The 19572-nt window shown below is 45.9% G+C and overlaps 1 protein-coding gene across 1 annotated transcript in view; it reads right to left on the bottom strand.

Annotated features, from left to right (window-relative positions):
* Positions 1–892: 892 nt before the first annotated feature.
* BID (BH3 interacting domain death agonist) overlaps positions 893–19572 on the bottom strand; it is a 41273-nt gene continuing 22593 nt past the window's right edge. Inside the window, exons 2-6 of the mRNA XM_032390898.1 lie at positions 15425–15500; positions 10352–10562; positions 6735–6874; positions 4043–4255; positions 893–2000 (exon numbers count right to left, since the gene is read on the bottom strand). Coding sequence (XP_032246789.1) covers positions 1989–2000; positions 4043–4255; positions 6735–6874; positions 10352–10562; positions 15425–15436 — 588 coding nt within the window. The 5' untranslated portion in view covers positions 15437–15500 and the 3' untranslated portion in view covers positions 893–1988. The remainder of the gene's footprint in view (positions 2001–4042; positions 4256–6734; positions 6875–10351; positions 10563–15424; positions 15501–19572) is intronic.

The raw sequence follows: 19572 nt of genomic DNA, 5'->3' as shown, positions 1-19572 counted from the left end.
TACTGTTAAGCAAAACAATGGCAGGTGAAGGTGCTGTGAAAAGTTGTAAGTATTATGAGAATCCGGGATTGTTGTTTTAGAGCCCTTTTTTCTTCCATTAGAGTTGACTATTTGTATTTAAATTGTTCCTTTTGGAAGAAAGTCTCTCTCCCTAGTGAGAATCTGAACACTTTGATACATGTGTGGATGAGTATGTATGTGTGATTCGATTTGTGTCCACCGTACTATGAATCCTTCCAAAAAAAAGTTGTTCAAACATTCGTAACAGCATTACTGGAAGATTTCCAAATGGTGGTCTTCATACTGCACAGCTTTTAGTATCTAAAACATATTGCAGATAACCAGGTTGTGATCCAGCCCTAGTACGGTATGTATTTAATGCTGAACAACGCTTTTTTTTTTTTTTTTTAAGATTTTATTTATTTGAGAGAGAGTGAGAGAACAGAGGGAGAAGCAGACTCCCCACTGAGCAGGGAGCCCGATGCGGGGCTTGATCCCAAAGACCCTGGGGGATCATGACCTGAGCCGAAGGCAGACGTTTAACCGATTGAGCCGCCCAGGCATCCCTCATTTTTCCTTTCTGATTAAACTCTCAAGGAACAGAAAAGTGTTTTTGGTAACAAGAAAGTATCATATTCACAGTAACAACAGTATTACTGGTTAAGTGAAACAGTACCATGTGTGATGTGAACCCAGCATCTGCCATCATACTTTTAAACAGAATGCTAGGAAACACTTATTGCCGGGAACAAGAGACCAGTGTTGCACTGTTTTTTGTTTTTTAAGATTTTATTTATTTGACAGAGAGGGAGACAGCGAGAGAGGGAACACAAGCAGGGGGAGTGGGAGAGGGAGAAGCAGGCTTCCCACTGAGCAGGGAGCCCGATGCGGGGCTCGATCCCAGGACCCTGGGATCATGACCTGAGCTGAAGGCAGATGCTTAACGACTGAGCCACCCAGGCGTCCGTGTTGCACTCTTTCTAAATGTAAGCTCTCCCTGGTTTATTCTGGCACTTCCCAAATGACTTATTTTGGTATTACTTGCATTCTGTGTCCCTAAGAAAGGGAACCACCTCAAGCGTTGAATTTTTAAAAATCTAACTTCTTTCATCTTTTATGCCTAGAAAGCCTGTTTTCTTTAGATGTAGCTTCTTGGGCAAGATCAGCTGAGGGATACGGGAGGAAAATGAATACGTAAGATTATTAACCTATTTCCCCACGGGATGTATGCAGTAGCCTCTGGTATTCCATCAGGCTAACATTTTTATTAAAGCTCTGACTTCTTGGAAAGAAAAAAATGCATGGAGTTACCTCATTTTGGAGACTGTGGTTGACTTGGGCTCTTAAATCCCACCACACCTTTTAATTGCCTGTGGTTCTCCCTGACTCAATAAAAGGACATCAAGTTGAAAAAAAAATCGCATGTTCTGAGGGCTGATTTTCCCATTGAGTAGAGAACTTTAGTCCAGAACCTCTTGTACTGTTTGGTTTTTATGTTCCCTATTTTGAAAGGAGTTTTTCATTTGTGAGGGTATGTGCATCCATCTCCAGTCCTTGCTCTCCTCAAACATGATCTTGCCTGCTGTAAGACCATGCCCCAAGGTTGCACTTTAATAAACAGTAAAGTTCGGGTTTTTTTAAACAAAAAAACATTGTTTTTTTCTTCTGCCTTACAATCTGTTCTTTAATTTTCAAGTGAAGTACAAAAGAAATAAGATAAGGGCCCAATGTGTAGTAGATTTAGAAGATGGTATGAAATTCAAATATGTGCAAGTTGACATTTTCATTCAAGTATGTTAATGTAAAGATGTCTAAACAGATCACCGGCTTAGAACATCATCTTTACAATAGAAATAAATAGCTATGATCTCAGCCTATCTTTCCTACGAGCTTTGTTTAAATGCCATGGCTCCGGCTCAGCGGCAGGCAGCTGGACTGTCGTCACCGTATCAAGTTCTAACCAGTCGTGCCTTGGCAGAGGTGTCCACTCAGTCCATCTCCTACAGCGAGAAAAGAAAAATAGCCAGAATTAACCAGTCTAATTCACAAACCAGGATTCAGTTCTTAAGGACTCTGGTGCCACAATCGATAGAAGTGAAGCTGGTGTTTATGCAAAAAACACACTCTCTGGAGTCCTGTTATCCTTAGATCCCTGCATCCTCCTTCTTGCTACACGGGAGCAACCACAAAAACACAGGCTTTCCAGGTGCTGAGATCGGGATCTTCACATCTGTTGAGCCACTTATGGTGCCAAGAAGCACCTTAGTGGGTCTGAGGAATGAAGATTCTGTTTCATTCCCTCAGTACTTTTTTTTTTTAGCTTTTGTTTATTTATTTGAGAGAGAGAGGATGAGTTGGGGGAGGGGCAGAGGGAGAAGCAGATTCCCTGTTGAGCAGAGCGCCTGACACGGGGCTCCATCCCAGGACCCCAACCAAGAACATGACCTGAGCCGAAGGCAGATGCTTAACTGACTGAGCCACCCTGGCGCCCCTCATCCCTTCAGTATTTGGCAAGCTGTTAATAGAAATTGCTGCTGACATCTGCCCACTTATTCCCCCTTTAGATGGTTGTTGGTGAAAGCTGTCCAGGAACTTTCTCAGGCTTACCTTCTTCCAACAATTCAGCTTGGCTTAATATACTTGAGTCAAGATTTATATTCATTCTCCTGTTTTAAAATGCTGGCACGGGGCGCCTGGGTGGCTTAGTCCGTTAAGCATCCAACTCTTGATTTCAGCTCAAGTTATGATCTCAGGGTCGTGAGATCAAGCCCTGCATCAGGCTCCGCACTGGGCATGGAGCCTGCTTAAGATTCTTCCTCTCCCTCTGCCCCTCCCCGCAACTTGGAGTGTGTGCGCGTGCTCTCCCTCTCTCTCTCAAAAAAAAAAAAATTTTTAAAAAGTGCTCTCAAAAATGAAGACCGTGGCAGACAGAGAAAAAAGGCATTGAGACCTATCAGTAAATATTAACAGGGTTAGATGCCTGGGTAATGCCTCTGACACATAAAATCCCAAACATTCACTAATACTTTCAAATTTACAGATAAGATACATCAACTTAATTTCCAGTTAAAGTGAAACAACAGACTTTGAGGGCTAACTGGCTCTTCTTGGGCAGCATCATGGAGAACTGTTATTTTTAATATCTTGGACAGGTTTTATGGGGAAAATTTTAGATAGTTTTCCCCCCTTTTGACTATTTTGGTCTCTCTCCCCAACATCCTTTTTTGGTAAGTATGTTTTTAAATGTAAATTATGGGGCACCTGGTGGCTCAGTCAGTTAAGCCTCTGCCTTCAGCTCAGGTCAAAATCCCAGGGTCCTGGGATTGAGCCCCACATCCGGCTCCCTGATCAGTGCGGAGCCTGCTTCTCCCTCTGCCCCTCCCTCCCAACTTGTGCTCTCTCTCTCAAATAAATAAAATCTTAAAAAGAAAATGTAAATTATACTTAATGTTTGTGACCAGGTGAGGGTGAGAGCAGATGAAGAAGCTCCGCTGGGGATACTCCTGCCACTTTCTTTCATGCTCCACACACCTACCTACACCATCCTATTCTGATTCTAGCAATAGTGTAGTATAAAGTATGCTCTGATAGTAGCGTGTCTTTTTTTTTTTTTTTTTAAGATTTTATTTATTTATTTGACAGAGAGAGACACAGCTAGAGAGGGAACCCAAGCAGGGGGAGTGGGAGAGGGAGAAGCAGGCTTCCTGCTGAGCTGGGAGCCTGATGCGGGGCTTGATCCCAGGACTGAGCCACCCAGGCGCCCCTGTCTTAAAAATAACGTTGATGGAGCTCAAAAGGGCATTAGGTGCTCATCACCACCTTCTACAACACAACTTTGTCACAGAGGCAAAACCAAGCCTTTCTACCTGAGCAAGAAGGTCCCTAAGCCTCTCTTGTGGTTTAGTCACCAGAAGCACGGGGAGAAAGAATGAAAGAAGCCCTGCAGCAGAGAGTTCTGCTGGGTTTCCAGACCTTAGAGGTACCAGGCAGAGACCAAGAGGATTTAGTGAAACACCAAGGAGCTGACATCACTGGTTCTTACATTTCTGACTAAGTTCCTCACATAGGTGAATAGGTTCTGGTTAATAAAGTTCACTGTTGTGCGAAAGACATCACGGAGCAAGGATGGTGTGTGATCGGCCACCTTTTTGGCCAAGAGCATGGCCAACATCAGCATGGTCTTCTCCTCCTCCATGTCTGTAGGGTAAGTCTGCATGATCCGCTCCAGCGCAGTGACGAGGTACCTCCTTCTGTCCTGCATGGGTGAAAACAGGGTCACACGGAACTGAGTTTACTAATATTCTGCCCTCTGAAAGGAAAACAGTCCTCCAATGTTAAGTAGAAAGCAGCTTTCATTTCATAGGGAGGAACTTACTAAACAGCTGAGGAGGTTGGAGGAGAGAATGAGAAATTATTTAATTTTGAGAGAATGAAAAGGGGAGACTGAGCTCACTCCCTGCAGCTGGACACTCATTCACCAAATACATTTTTCTTGAGCCTGTGTGTTCACTTTAGACAATGGAACCGAAGAAGCCCGAGTCCTTCCCTGCCTCTAAGACACTTAAAGTCAAGAATTAGTTAACTACCCAAGATGTCTTAGATCTATCTTACTGGTGCAGACCTAGCTCCAGGGAAAGAGATGAAAGGGGGCCTAAATGTGCCCTTCTTGCCTAGCCTACATGGGAGAGGCACCCCACAGACCATTAGACCTGAAAGGACCTTCAAGCTCATCAACTCAGATGCAAAGTTCAGTTAACATTGTGGGAGAGGTCCTGAGGCAGAACATGACCATGTCTATGAGAGCTGCTGGAGAACTCCAGACAGGGAGAGATCCCTGGAGTAGAGAGACCTGCTTACAGGCAGGAGGCTGACCTGGCTGACTGAACCTTGGGGGATGAATACATTTCTATGTAGAGAGGAGCATTTGCATTTTCAGGTGGTGGTCAAAGGATGGAACGCTTCTCTCCTCTGAACTCCTGTAGACATAGATTTGACAGCCTTGGGGCAGTTCTCCCTCCCACTACATTTCTTCAGGAAGGATAGAGTACTTTATGGTACCCGGCAAGGGTTAGAAATTCTGTTAGTATCTGTATATTGATTATAACCATGAAGTTAAGAGTAGCAGGCTAAATAAAATGTCACTTTTCTTGTGACTTGACATTCTCTACTTACATTTTTATTCAACTGAAGAAAGAATAAGTTATTTCTGGAAGAGTCATATACATTTTATTAATCTGTTTAGAGGCTTTTGTATCCAAAATCTTGACTCTGACTTAAGGTTCAAGTTTCCTAAATGTCAAGTTAATTCTGAAATACAATTAACCATGCTATGATTCTATTTCCAATTCTTTTGTAGGCAGTCATGAATTGAGTCACCTCACTGGACACTGGTCTGAGAGGAGACAGAGGACAGACCTCGATGGTTTAAATTTTTTTTTTAATTTTTTTATTGTTATGTTAATCCCCATACATTACATCATTAGTTTTAGATGTAGTGTTCCATGATTCATTGTTTGTGCATAACACCCAGTGCTCCATGCAGAACTGCCCTCCTCAATACCCATCACTAGGCTAACCCATCCCCCCGACCCCCCTCCCCTCTAGAACCCTCAGTTTGTTTTTCAGAGTCCATCGTCTCTCATGGTTCTTCTCCATCAATGGTTTAATTAACAACAGAAAACTAAAAGACAACCTACTGAATGGGAAAAGATATTTGCATATGAGATATCTGATAAAAGATTAGTATGCAAAATATATAAGGAACTTCTACAACCCTAAAAAACAAACAATCCAATTAAAAAATGGGCAGAAGACATGAACAGACATTTCTCCAAAGACGACATACAGATGGCCAACAGACACGTGAAAAGATGCTCATCATCACTCATTATCAGGGAAATGCAAATCAAAACTACAATGAGATATCACCTCACACCTGTCAGAATGACTAAAATCAGCAACACAGGGAACAACAGATGTTGGTGAGGATGTAGAGAAAAAGGAACCCTTGTGCACTGTTGGTGGGAATGCAAACTGGTGCAGCCACTCTGGAAAACAGTATGGAGGTTCCTCAAAAAAATTAAAAATAGAACTACCCTGTGACCCAGTAATTGCACTATTGCATATTTACCCAAAGAATACAAAAACACTAATCGAAGGGATACATGCACCCTTATGTTTATAGCAGCATTATCTACAATAGCCAAACTATGGAAGCAGCCCAAGTGCCCATCAATTGATGAATGGATAAAGAAGATGTGGTATATACACAATGGAATATTATTCAGCCATTTTAAAAAAGAATACTTGTCATCTGCAACAACATGGATGGAGCTACAGAGTAGAGTATTATGCTAAGTGAAATAAGTCAGTCAAAGAAAGACAAGTAACTATGATTTCGTTCATATGTGGAATTTAAGAAGCAAAACAAACGAACAAAGGGAAAAAAGAGACAAACTGAAAAACAGACTTACTATAGAGAACAAACTGCTGGTTACCAGAGGGGAAGTGGGTGGGGGATGGGTGAAATAGGTGAAGGAGATTAAGAGCAAACTTCTCTTGATGTGCACTGAGTAATATACAGAACTACTGAATCACTATATTATACACCTGAAACTAATATAAGACTGTATTAACTACACTGGAATTAAAATTTAAAAAAAACTGACCACTGAAAAAAGTTCTCACACTTCCTGACTAACCCAGAAAAGGCAGTGGTGGATTTTCTCACTTACTTCTTCCGACAGGTTCACATTCATAAACTGCATTGCCAGGTTATTCACCAGTCCTGGGTGGATGCTGCGATCCATATTGTCCCCTATTACGGCGAGCTGCCTGGCGATATCCTGGATGATTTCTTCTTGACCCTGAGAATCTAAATGTTCAGGCAGGGGCACAGAGACACAGCAGATTCAGACGATGGCCCTGTCTGACCCCTCCCACTCCACCGCGTACCAGAAAAAGAAAGGGACTCTGCTTTGGAAGAGAGCCAGCCCGTTTGCACCGCTCACCACAGTGGGCTCTCTGAGCACGTGCTCTATGCTGGTAGAGCTGCAGTTGAGAGCAGCCGGGGCAGAGGGCTGGGGCCAGGAAAGGGTCTAAGTGAGCAGAAGACTTGGAGAAGCAGGCCCCTCCCCACACACAGTCAACATTTGTCTGTGAAAATGACAGTGATGCCAGGGCATCTGTGGCATGAATGTGATGGCAACCTTCCCGGCTGCCAGCTCTATCCCATCACGTAACAGGTGTCGGCCTAAGAAGCTGTTAGGGCGGGGGCTCCGCCGCAGCCGGAGTTAGGGCTGTACGTGTGCCAGAGAGATCAACACCCCTGCTTGCCCTGCCACCTGCCCTCCCCCCGCCCTCTCTTTTCCTCCCTCAACACTCACTACTACACCATTTATCTGTCAGTGTTCTTTGTCTGACTCCCTTGCCAGAAGGTAAGCTTCCTAAGAGCTCTGATTTTTATTTTTTTTTAATTTTTTATTGTTATGTTAATCCCCATACATTACATCATTAGTTTTAGATGTAGTGTTCCATGATTCATTGTTTGTGCATAACACCCAGTGCTCCATGCAGAACGTGCCCTCCTTAATACCACCACCAGGCTAACCCATCCTCCCACCCCCCTCCCCTCTAGAACCCTCAGTTTGTTTTTCAGAGTCCATCGTCTCTCATGGTTTGTCTACCCCTCCGATTTCCCCCCCTTCATTTTTCCCCTCCTGCTATCTTCTTCTTCTTTTTTTTTTTCCTTAACATATATTGCATTGTTTGTTTCAGAGGTACAGATCTGAGATTCAACAGTCTTGCACAATTCACAGCACTTACCAGAGCACATACCCTCCCCAGTGTCCATCACCCAGTCACCCCATCCCTCCCACCCCACCCCCCACTCCAGCAACCCTCAGTTTGTTTCCTGAGATTAAGAATTCCTCATATCAGTGAGGTCATATGATACATGTCTTTCTCTGTTTGACTTATTTCAAGAGCTCTGATTTTTAAATGTTTTGTTTACTGTCAAACATGCAGCACTGAAAAGGCAAGGCACACGGGAGCTCGATCAACAACTGCACAATGAACAAGTCAATGAACGAATCCTGTCCCTGCCCCTATAACCACTCAATAAATGCCAGCTACCGTTATTTTTCCCATTAAATCTTGTATTTCTTCTGTGTTTGCACCTTCCCTCTGGCTTCTTATTTACCCAGGACAGAAATCTCCATCTCCGCAATGCTTGCAGCCATCCTCAAGCAGTGGTCACATCTTATCTCAGAGCACATCACACCTGTCTGTCCTAGTGTCACCAGCGCCACCACCCGGATGTGGGTTCTCTGTCAGCTCTCATCTGGATCATGACGGCAAGCTCCGAGCCCCCTCTCTGCCCTCCAGGCCCTTCCCCACTCTCCATAATATCCTGTGGCCAGCAAGGCACTGAGGTGCAAGAGTGAAAGAGGCTTTGAGAGGGTTGGGGGTACTGCTGTGACCCTGGGGAGGGCGCCTCCTTAAATTCTGTGCCCTCAGCGTTTCACCTGCCCCACGGTGGTCTTGACCATGACCCATGGAGTCTGGCTAGGAAGTCACTTCTCTACTCCTTCACGGGCTCACACCTGCTGAAGTGACAAGTTGCAACCAGGCCTCAAAACACCTTGGACCTTAACTTGCACTATTCCCTCCAAACTCGCTAGCCAAACCCAACTATTCACACTACCTTTAACAGGCCCCAGGCTTTCCACCTGCGAGGGTTTGCGTACGCCGTTGCCATTGCCTCTTACCAGCCCCCAAAGAGCCAAAATGTGCCCCTTCCTCCACAGGCCAGCTCAAGTGCAGTTACAGCCACGCAGTCTCTCCTGGCCCCTCAGAGCACCCAGCCTCTCCGGAGCTCCCGCTGTACTGGCTGCCTCACGGATTTCTCTGAGCTTTTTCACTTGGTTCCAGCAAACTTCAGGAGTCCTGGCAGATTCAGTCAGTATCCAGCTGAGTAAATGAATTCACCAACGGAACTGTGGTATACAGAGCCTCTATTCTACTCTATTAAGTACCTGGGGCAGGTACTTAACCTACAGGCCAGTTTTCTACCAGAGGTGAGGTGTGGTGTACAGCCCCATAATCACTTTTTCAAATGACATTTCAGTCAAGCCAGGCTTTGCAGTCTAAGGGCAAGTAATGGTGTAGAAGAGCAAAGGACAGCTCAGGGTGCAGCCTCTGGCTGCAGTTAGCCCTGCAGCAGCTTCTGACAGCCAAGCCATTCCTGCCCCACCATCCCCTCCCTAAGAGGACCAGTTGCTCTTACTCAAGTTTAGGGCCACCCAGAAGATACGGTGGCTGGATTCTAAAGACAGAAAGTCTTTGGCACACCCTGGCTCGTGGGGGAACTCCTGCCATACCCCACCCACCCAAATTAAGATAAAGCTGGAGGTCCAAAGGTGGATCAGCTGTTGGTCCCCCCCCCCATGGCCACCAGAGGGCAGTGTAATCTTGTATGCCAGGAGATTTCCGTGGAGGCAGGAGGATTTGACTCCACTCTCGGCTAGGTTGGGAGGCCTGGGTCCAGGTCTTCAGAGTCACCTTAGGCTTTTAAGGCACTGATCCTAACCAGGGCATATTACCTCATAAACACCTGGGAGTCTTCCACCCTAGAACACGCTGGTGCAGACAGGTGGAGTCGGGCCCAAGGACTGTGCATTTTGAAAATGTTCCTCGTGGAATTCCAATGTACCCAGAATCTAGAAGAGGCTAATTCTCAACATGCTTCCCAGCCCTGCTCCCTCAGCCTTCAGCTCAGGATGGCCTCCATCTGTGGAGGCCGCACCAATGGCACAGGAGTAAAAAGTAAAGTTGGAAGAGGTAGCACAGGGATGTGGGTGAGGAGAGGTGAAGTCTGGAAACCATGACATGCTGGGAGGACATATCATGGGAGCACAATGGAAGAGAGCCCAGCTCGAGAAGAGAGGCCTGGCCCCAAGCCTGACTCTTACTGTGCCCAGTTGCTATTTGATTTGGGGTTCATCATTTACCCATCTCTGGGCCTCAGTGTCCTCATCTGGAAATTAGGTTCAGAATACTTCAATGCCCTAGGCATGTTGTAGATAATCCCACCACAATACACATAAAAGTGTAACGTACTATACAGATTCAGAGTCATCATAAAGAAACTGAGTGGCTTTCAACTAATTAGAAACTCAGGCCTGTTCCACTAGAGTCAATAGGTACAGATCAAACCACCATAAGACACAAACATCTATGATGGACTGAGACTAGGGAGGGGGAGACTGAGCCCAAAGCTCCCTTCCAGGACTTAGGTTCCCTAAATGCAAAGCCCAGATCTGGGGCCTAGGAGGCTGCGCCAAACACCTACCTCTCTCCCCACTTGCCAGGTAGTAGCTGCAGTGGTTGCCATCTGTCTGCAGCCCATCATCGTGGTCCTCCTGCAGGTAAGCCGGCACGGGCAGTTCACGGCCCAGCACCTCCAACTCTTTGTGGAAATTAGAGTTGGAGCAGTTTTGGAGGAAGCCAAACACCAGCAAGTTTGTGATGCGCTCATCCTGGAGGCCTGAACCATTGCTGACCTAGGATAAAAAGGGAGTCAGGGAGACGTGTAGGAACCCGGTCCAGGGCAGAGGCCCTGTCTGCAGCTGAGCTTGGTGGAACGGCTCTGGGGACAGCTGGGCCTGAAATATCTTACTGGCCTAAGATGTCCGAATGACCTTATGGGCGCAAGAGGACCCAGTGGGCAGAGGCCAAGTCTGCAGTGTCTGCTTCAAGCAGTGCCCCCAGTAGGTGCCAAAGAAAAAGCTCCGATTCTGCACACATTTGCATGACATTCTGAAAACACTGAGCTGAGGTGAGCTTGCTTTTGGAGGAGGAAGTTCCAAAGGCTGTTTTAGGGAAGTCAGCAAATATCATCATTACATCCTTACACTTACATGCTCCTGCTAACTCCCATGTATCCTTTAGCAACTTCAGCTCACCCTACCAGCTATGCATCCAGCAGTTAGAAGCTCTTTCTTTTTCATAATCTCCTTTGTGGGCTATGATGGTATTGTGCACCCAGCCGATTTTCCATAAATCCTGGGCAGTAGTGACTGCAGATAATGCCTCCCTTTGGGCAGGCTTGGCTTGCTTCGGGAGGATATGCCCCTTAACCACAATCCGGCTGTATGAGGATGACTCCCGCTCTAATGCGAGGGATTGGGGGCTCTGCCCGCCAGCTCCGTCCGCCATCACCACTTGCCGCAGGAGCTCAGCTCAGCATCTGCGCTCTGGGAGCCAGGAGGGACGTTTCTGGGGTTACTGACTGCACCTGGGTCAGTGTTCTTGGCAAACAAAGGTGAGTGCTTGTACCACCAGCAGCCAGCTATGCTCAGAGCAAGCCAAGACCTAGGATGAAAGAGGGAATCATCCAGAAGGCTAGGGATACTGAGATCTCCCAGGTAAATATAACACACACACATACTCGGCTGTAAGAGAAGCTCAGCAGAAGATGAAGGTGCCGATAACATTTATTTGTCTTCTAAGTCCTGAATATTTTTCATTTAAAAAATTCAGAAACCTTTTAGGACAGTTTTTAGAGAGCAGATTGTTTTAAATAAATGAAATGCATAAAACAAGGTGCTTATGTATTGTTATTCAGCCTTTCCTTCTCCAGAATTATTTCTTAAAAGGGGGGAATAGGGGCGCCTGGGTGGCTCAGTCGTTAAGCGTCTGCCTTCAGCTCAGGTCATGATCCCAGGGTCCTGGGATCGAGCCCCGCATCGGGCTCCCTGCTCAGCGGGAAGCCTGCTTCTCCCTCTCCCACTCCCCCTGCTTGTGTTCCCTCTCTCACTGTGTCTCTCTCTGTCAAATAAATAAATAAAATCTTTAAAAAAAGGGGGGGGGGAATATCATGTAAAAGCTCTGCTGGATCGAATCCTTACAATTCCGGTATGGTGAGGCCAGGCAGCAAAAGACAGCTTAGAAACTCAAGAACATCCTTCATTTCTACCTGAAGGAGATGTCCTGGCTAGGAGAGAAGAAAGGAGGGCTGGGGCAGGGCTGTGGGCTGAGTTACCACACACTCAAATGTTTTTTTTGTTTTTTTGTTTTTTTTTAAGATTTTATTTATTTATTTGAGACAGAGAGAATGAGAGAGAGAGAGCACATGAGAGGGGAGAGGGTCAGAGGGAGAAGCAGGCTCCCTGCTGAGCAGGGAGCCCGATGTGGGACTCGATCCAGGGACTCCAGGATCATGACCTGAGCCGAAGGCAGTCGCTTAACCAACTGAGCCACCCAGGCGCCCCAGCTGTTCAGTACCAGCTGGTTATAAAGCAGTTGGACAGACACTGTTAGATGGGCAGGTCAAGAACAGGCCAGACTAAACCACGTATCAGAAAGTAGGCTCAAGAGCTGATAGTATTTAATTCCAAGAACATATAGAGCTTGTGACAAACCGAATATGAAACTATGACTTTTTCTTTTAAAAAAGATTCATTTGAGAGAGAGAGAGAGAGAGCACGAGTGGGAGGAGCAGACGGAAAGGGAGAGAGCCTCTCAAGCAGACTCCCCACTGAGCGTGGCACCCAACATGGGGCTGGATCTCATGACCTGAGCTGAGTTGGACGCTCAACTTACTAAGCCACCCAGGTGCCCAACTGTGACTCTTTCTGATCTTCTAGTGATAAAAGTTGAAATGGATGTCTCAGAAGATGCAAGATCTGATAGCTATTTATCCTTTTAAATCACAGGAAAAAGTATATTAAGAGAAATGATCAAGGGGCACCTGGCTGGCTCAGTTGGTTAAGCTACCAGCTTTTGGTTTTGGCTCAAGTCATGAACCTCAGGGTTGTGGGATCAACCTCCCTCTCCTTCTGCCCCTGCCCCCACTCATGCTCTCTCTCTCTCTCTCTCTCTCAAATAAATCTTTAAAAAAAAGAGAGAAATGCGAAAGTAACTCTCATGCTATAAAATCAGTTTCAGTGTAGAGAAAAAAATGGAAAGCTATCTGATGTGTTTTGAGAAACCGGAACAATCCAGGTGCCCAAACCTGGCAAAAACAGCACCATACAAACAGTTAAAAAAAAAAATCCAAACCAATTGCCCTTATTTTGTTTCTCTAAATATAAAGAAAAAAATCAAAGAAGAACGCTAAAATGGGGGCGCCTGGGTGGCTCAGTCAGTTGAGGGTCTGCCTTCAACTCAGGTCATGATCTCAGGGTCCTGGGATGGAGTCCCACATTGGGCTCCCTTGCTTCTCCCTCTCCCTCTGCCTGCCACTCCCTCTGCTTGTACACTCTCTCTGTCAAGTAAATAAATAAAATCTAAAAAAAAAAAAGAGGGACACCTGGGTAGCTCAGTCGGTTAAGTATCTGCCTTCAGCTCAGGTCATGATCTCAGGGTCCTGGGATCGAGCCCCGCATCGGGCTCCCTGCTGCTTCTCCCTCTCCTTCTGCTGCTTCCCCTGCTTGTGTCTCTCTCTCTAATAAAATAAATAAATAAAATCTTTTAAAAAATTAAAAGAATGCTAAAATGTGGGTGAACAGTACCGTTAACAGTAAAACAAAACAAAACAAAAAACCCAAAACCAAAAACCAAACACAAGATATGATGCTAAGCGCAATAAGTCAGACACACAATAGGACAAATATTGCTTGACTCCACTTCTCTGAGGGACCGCGAGTAGTCAGATTCACAGAGACAGAGAGTGGAGAGGGGCTGCCAGGGACGGGGACAGGAGGATGGGAGTTAGTATTTAAAGGGGACAGAGTTTCAGTTGAACAGGTGAAAAGTTCTGGAGGTGGATGGTGGTGATGGTGTCACCACAACATGAATGTGCTTAATGCTAGTGAATTGTGTTTTTAAAAAAGGTTAAAATGGTAAATTTTATGCTATGTATTCTACCACAATTTTTTAAAAACTGGAAAAACCTCAAAAGGAAAAAGTCAGAAAAATCTACAACAGGATTAAACTGTGATGGGGGCCAAACTCTGAAATATAAGAGGAAATTGCTCAGTGTTTCACTGTGAACCCCAGCTCCATGGGACACTGGGCAACTTATGTGTCTTTGTTTTCTCACCTTGAAGTTGAAAAAAAGAGAAAACACTGGGGGTAATTCTGTCCCCCTTCCTCCCCCAGAGGGTTTTCAGGCAAAATGGACAAGGCGGACAAAAGCACTTGTGGAAGTTCAAGTGCCACACAGTGTGACATGGCAACACTGTTCTTAATGCAGACATTTCAACAATACGGGAAAGGACACAACAGTTGCAAGTTAAAAGGGACAAGAATGGGGGCGCCTGGCTGACTCAGTAGGTAGAGCATGCAGCTCTTGATCTTGGCATCCTGAGTTCGAGCCCCACTTGGGCGTAGGGTTTACTTAAAAGAAATAAATAAAATAGGGGTGCCTGGGTGGCTCAGTTGGTTAAGTATCTGACTCTTGATCTCAGCTCAGGTCTTGATCTCAGGGTCATGAGTTCAAGCCCTGTGGAGCCTACTTAAAAAAAATTAAATAGTAAGATAAACCACAGTATAGCAGTAGACCTGCCCTATAAGAAAAACTAAAGGAAATCTTAATACGTACATACATACATACACGTATAAGACAAGAATGGGCAGGTTTAAATGGCACCAAATGGAAGGGAATTTTGGATACTGAGAATAGACCTTTATCAGGACAAAGGTGCTACTGAAATCTTTCGGCCAAGCAGTTACCATCTCTGCTGAGCCTACCGTGTCTCAGGCCCTCTGGCTACCAAACTGAAAAATCACATGGTTTCCACCCTTCAGGAGGATATTCAACTACACCTTGAGAACCTGCCAGGTGCCAGGTGTTGCTATGTTTAGGGATTCAGAAACGGTGGGCCACCAAGTTTACTAACCACCAAATCCTTAGATTTTTTGCAGAAACCTTCCCCAATGGCTGGTGAGAACAAAAGGCTGATGCACAGTGTGCACACAGAGGAGCCCCTGGGGCTGGGGCCTCTACAGAAGTTGGCAGAGAAGGGAAGCAGAAAGACTATTAGTAAGCAGATGAACAAAGAGCTTTTGACTGGATATGCCATGATTTTCTCTTCCAGCTAGTTAGAAGATGAGTACAGAGAAGGCAATTTAGGTACCATCCTGCTGAAGCCAGGGGAATGGCCTATATGACCTCAGGGTGATCACTTCCAAGAACTCTAGAGCTTCTAAATGGTCCTGAATCAGAAAGTTGCCTTGCCCTTCCAGTGAGTGACCAGGCACAAGGTAGAGGGAAGAGGATAAGGAGACAAGACAGGTCTTTGATCTCTTTTCTTTACTGTGCTCCTCTAAGTTGTGAATGTGAGGCTCCTCCCTGCAGCATTGTCAAAGAAGGGGTCAGCGGGGTCCCACACTGACAGCACACACACAAAGAAAAAGCTGGCCTCCGTCATGTTCACTCCCCCTCCCAAAGCATTCCTCCAGGAAAAGCCCAAGGGCTGACCTTGGAATCCATGGCACAGGCGGCTTGGCAGGGCTCCGACTTGCTTCCGGCTTTGTGGGTGTCCCAAGTCAGCAGCCTGGAAGAGGACACACATACACGCAGGGTAGGCAGCTGTTCCCTGTGGGGACACCCCCTCCGGGACCCTCAGGAGAGAATCAAGGGAGCCAGCCTGGGCCCTGGCTCTGAGGCGCTCTCCAGACACAGCAGTCAAGCTCACACCTCGCCCACCCCAACCACACTCACCCAGGCTGCTCCCTTCTCAGCATGGAGCCTGGGCAGCAACCAAGCGAGCAGACTCTGGAGTTTTCCTCATCACAGAGACTTGCAAAAGCACTGAGAGCTCCCCAGGGTCGGTCTCCAACCTCAGAGTTCAGCTCTCCCACCCAGAGCTCACGGATCGTAAGACCTCATTGATCAGGCAAATCAGGGCAGTCTAGTTTATGAATTCCTTCTAAGCAAATACTTACATTAGCGCATTTCCTACAAGAATAAAGTTAGCTTGGGCACCTGGGTGGCACAGTTGGTCAAGTGTCCGACTCTTTGTTTCAGCTCAGGTTGTGATCTCAGGGTCATGAGATAGAGCCCCAACTCAGCTCCGGCTCAGTGCTGAGTCTGCTTGGGTTTCCCTCGGCCCCTCCTTGCCCCCCACAGTGTACGCTCTCAAATAAATAAATAAATAAAAATCTTAAAAAAGAGAGAGAGAAAAAAGTTAGCTAATAAAGTATACCTAGAAGTTTTCAGGGCCTCTTGTTATTACTATGACTACTAATATGACCACTACCCAAGCCTTCCTTCAGCGTACAACCATTCTCAGAGCCTTCACATTATCTCTTCTGTTCCACACAACTAGGTTGAAAAGTGGATAGTATACTGTGTTGATCCTGGCTTACTTGGATGAGAGAATAAGGTTTGGGGAGTAAGAGACAGCCAGGCAGACCAGTTCTCCCCACAGGCCACATGGTTTCAATGGCATTCATATAGAAAGAGCTCTTATAAAATGTATATAAAGAAAAAGAAGCTTTGAAAGTAAAATGTTTTCTTAGTATTCAGTGACCAAGAAAGAAAGAAGGAAAGAGAATGTATATTTGACAATTACACAAAAGATTAAAGCTCCTCTACGGCACCTATTCCAAACTAAATAACCCTCATAAACAACCGACCAGACAAAAGGCAATTGGGGATTGAGTTCAAAAAGATTATGCCCATGAAGTATACAGAACATGAAAAGGATGAGTGATCCTGAACAATGGTTTCTACAGAACAGTCTCAACAATATAATATAATACTATCTTAAAATGTATTTGCCTGTGTATGTGTGGTTTACACACAGTATTAGGTTGAACCAAATGACATGGTCATTTTGTAGGGTAAAAAACAGCCAAATCTGGCAATTTTATCTTGGTTCTTAAATGTAGAGGAGATAAAAAACAAGAACAGACAACCAATTCCTCTGTAGGAAGCAAGGGTGAGACTCCCACAGGCAAGTGAAAAGGGGGCCAAGACTAGCACTGATGGGGAACGTGCCTTCCCCCACCAGGCAGCCACGCACATTTGTGGGACACAATTATTCTCAGATCTGTCCATCTCCTGGCCCCCACCTTGTTCTCTCAAGAAATAATTCACATATGGGGCTCCTGGGTGGCTCAGTCGGTAAGTGTCCAACTTGTGGCTTCCGCCCAGGTCACGATCTCAGGGTTGTGAGGTGAAGCCCCTGTGGCCAGCTCCGTGCTCAACAGGGAGTCGGCTTGAAGATTCTCTCCCTCTACCCCTCCCCCCACTCATGCCCATGCTTGCTCTCTCTCTCTCTATAAAATCAATCTTTTTTTAAAAAAAGGGAAAGAATTCACATAAACATTTGTTTCCTCCAGACTTTGATACAGTGAAAATAAAAGGAAACCTTGCTTAGAATGGAGTCGTGGCCAGCAGGGGGGCGCTCTCATGCCCAACCACGGCTCATGAATTTCAGACCCAACAGGAAGAAACATAGCCTCTAAGTCTGGCCCTACTTTACTACCCTATTACCCCAGTAGGAGGAAGAGAGGTTTTCCTCCCGCCCCAGCAACAACCCAGCCAAGGAGACGCTGGCACGGGCCGGCCAATGACAGGCCGCTATACTCAGAACTCCTCGTTTACTCCAATGGGCTTCTGGCTTCTAACAGCCGTCCCAGCAGTCCTCTCCTTTGTTTTGTGAACTTACTATGGTTTTGCCATAACTTGCTTGTCCTGAATTACAATTCTCTGCTATTCTGGAATAAACCCACTGCTGCTGGTAAAATCAGTGGCAGTTTTATTTCCAAGGTTAACATTATTTGGTGATCAGAAGTGGGACTCACAGATGACCCCCACCAGCTGCAAGGCTGGGGAGCCAACACGTGCCGGGACCCACGGAGCCAGTCGGGCCCACTGCTTTCTCACTGACCCTGAAGTTTGAGGGTAAGTTTTCACCTGGATTTCGAGTTCTGCGCTCTTTATGCTTGAGCTTTCCAGACTTTATTTGGGACCTGTTTTAAGGCCTTGTCCTTTCTGAGAGTACTTGTTTTGTTTGGCCTTTGGTCTGACTCCTTTTTTAGGAACCGACTGTTCTGTTGGAACTGTGCCGGCCTTCAGTCTGACTCCTTTGGGACCAGGCCCTGTTGAAACTTTGCAGTTTAGGAACTTTTCTTTTTGCTCTAGAGAAACAAAAAACACCTAAGAAATGGGATCCCAGTCATACAAATGCCCCTCTTCTGAGACCCTGGCCAGTTTTTTTTTTGCTTAAAAACTACATTCCCGGGGCGCCTGGGTGGCTCAGTTGGTTAAGCGACTGCCTTCGGCTCAGGTCATGATCCTGGAGTCCCGGGATCGAGTCCCACATCGGGCTCCCTGCTCAGCGGGAAGCCTGCTTCTCCCTCTCCCACTCCCCCTGCTTGTGTTCCCTCTCTCGCTGTGTCTCTCTCTGTGTCAAATAAATAAATAAATAAAATCTTAAAAAAAAAAAAAAAAGCTGTGGCCCTTAAAAAGGGGAAAAAACTGAGTTGGATGTCTATTTCAATTGGTACCTTGAGGCTCCCAAATGTCAGGATTCTAGGTTTGCCTCTTTGCAAAATACTACTTTGAAATTAACTGAGGCAAACAGCTGAAAGAAGTCAAAACTGCTTCTGAAGCCCCCGCCCTCCTTGTTTCTAGACAGGTGGCAGCCACCTGATGAGCACAGGTGTTGTGCCATTTTCCTCTATTCTTCCAACCTCACTTTTCCTCCAAACCTCTCCCCACTCTCTCCTCCCTTAAACCTATTAAAACTTGCCCCTTTATAGTTGTGTTGTTTTTTTTTTTTTAAGATTTTATTTATTTGACAGAGAGACACAGCAAGAGAGGGAACACAAGCAGGGGGAGTGGGAGAGGGAGAAGCAGGCTTCCCGCTCAGCAGGGAGCCCGATTTGGGGCTCGATCCCAGGACCCTGAGATCAAGATCTGAACTGAAGGCAGACGCTTAACGACTGAGCCACCCAGGCGCCCCTAAAGTTTACTCTTCTGAGGATCTCAATAAACCCCAAGTTTCTATGTTTCTTGAACTAAGGCCAAACTGCCAGCCATAGTTAGTTTCCTAAAGTAACTGAGGGCCCCATAGGTTGCTAAAGAATTTAACATATTCAAACTTACCAACCTGGTTTCTCAGATTTTTATCAATTCGTACACATGGCCAGGCCAAACACTGGATGAAACTAGCCCGATGGGAACATCCCGAAGGGGATTTAGATAACCAAACTCCTAACTTTTGGCAAGGTGCTAGAACGCTCATTGGGAAATGTTCACGAGCAATTACAGTAGCTTTTCCTAAACCTTGGAATAAAATTCAGGTTTGCAAACAAAGCCTGATGAACCTGTTCATGACTATTACAATCAACTCCAAAATGTTTTTAAAGAAAGTTCTGGTCTTCCTTTGGATATGAATCCACCTGGGTAGCATTTAATTCTGTTTGTTAATGGGCTAGTTTTTCTCCTTTAGTTAAAAAGGACCAGGATGGGGCGCCTGGGTGGCTCAGTCTCAGGTCGTGATCTTGGAGTCCCAGGTTCGAGTCACCATCGGACTCCCTGCTCAGTGGGGAGTCTGCTTCTCCCTCTGACCCTCCCCACTCTCATGCTCCATGCTCACTCTCTCTCTCTCTCTC

The sequence above is a fragment of the Phoca vitulina genome, unplaced genomic scaffold, assembly GCF_004348235.1.
Source record: "Phoca vitulina isolate PV1807 unplaced genomic scaffold, GSC_HSeal_1.0 scaffold59, whole genome shotgun sequence".
NCBI lineage: Eukaryota > Metazoa > Chordata > Mammalia > Carnivora > Phocidae > Phoca > Phoca vitulina.
This window is presented reverse-complemented; position numbering and strand designations above follow the sequence as displayed.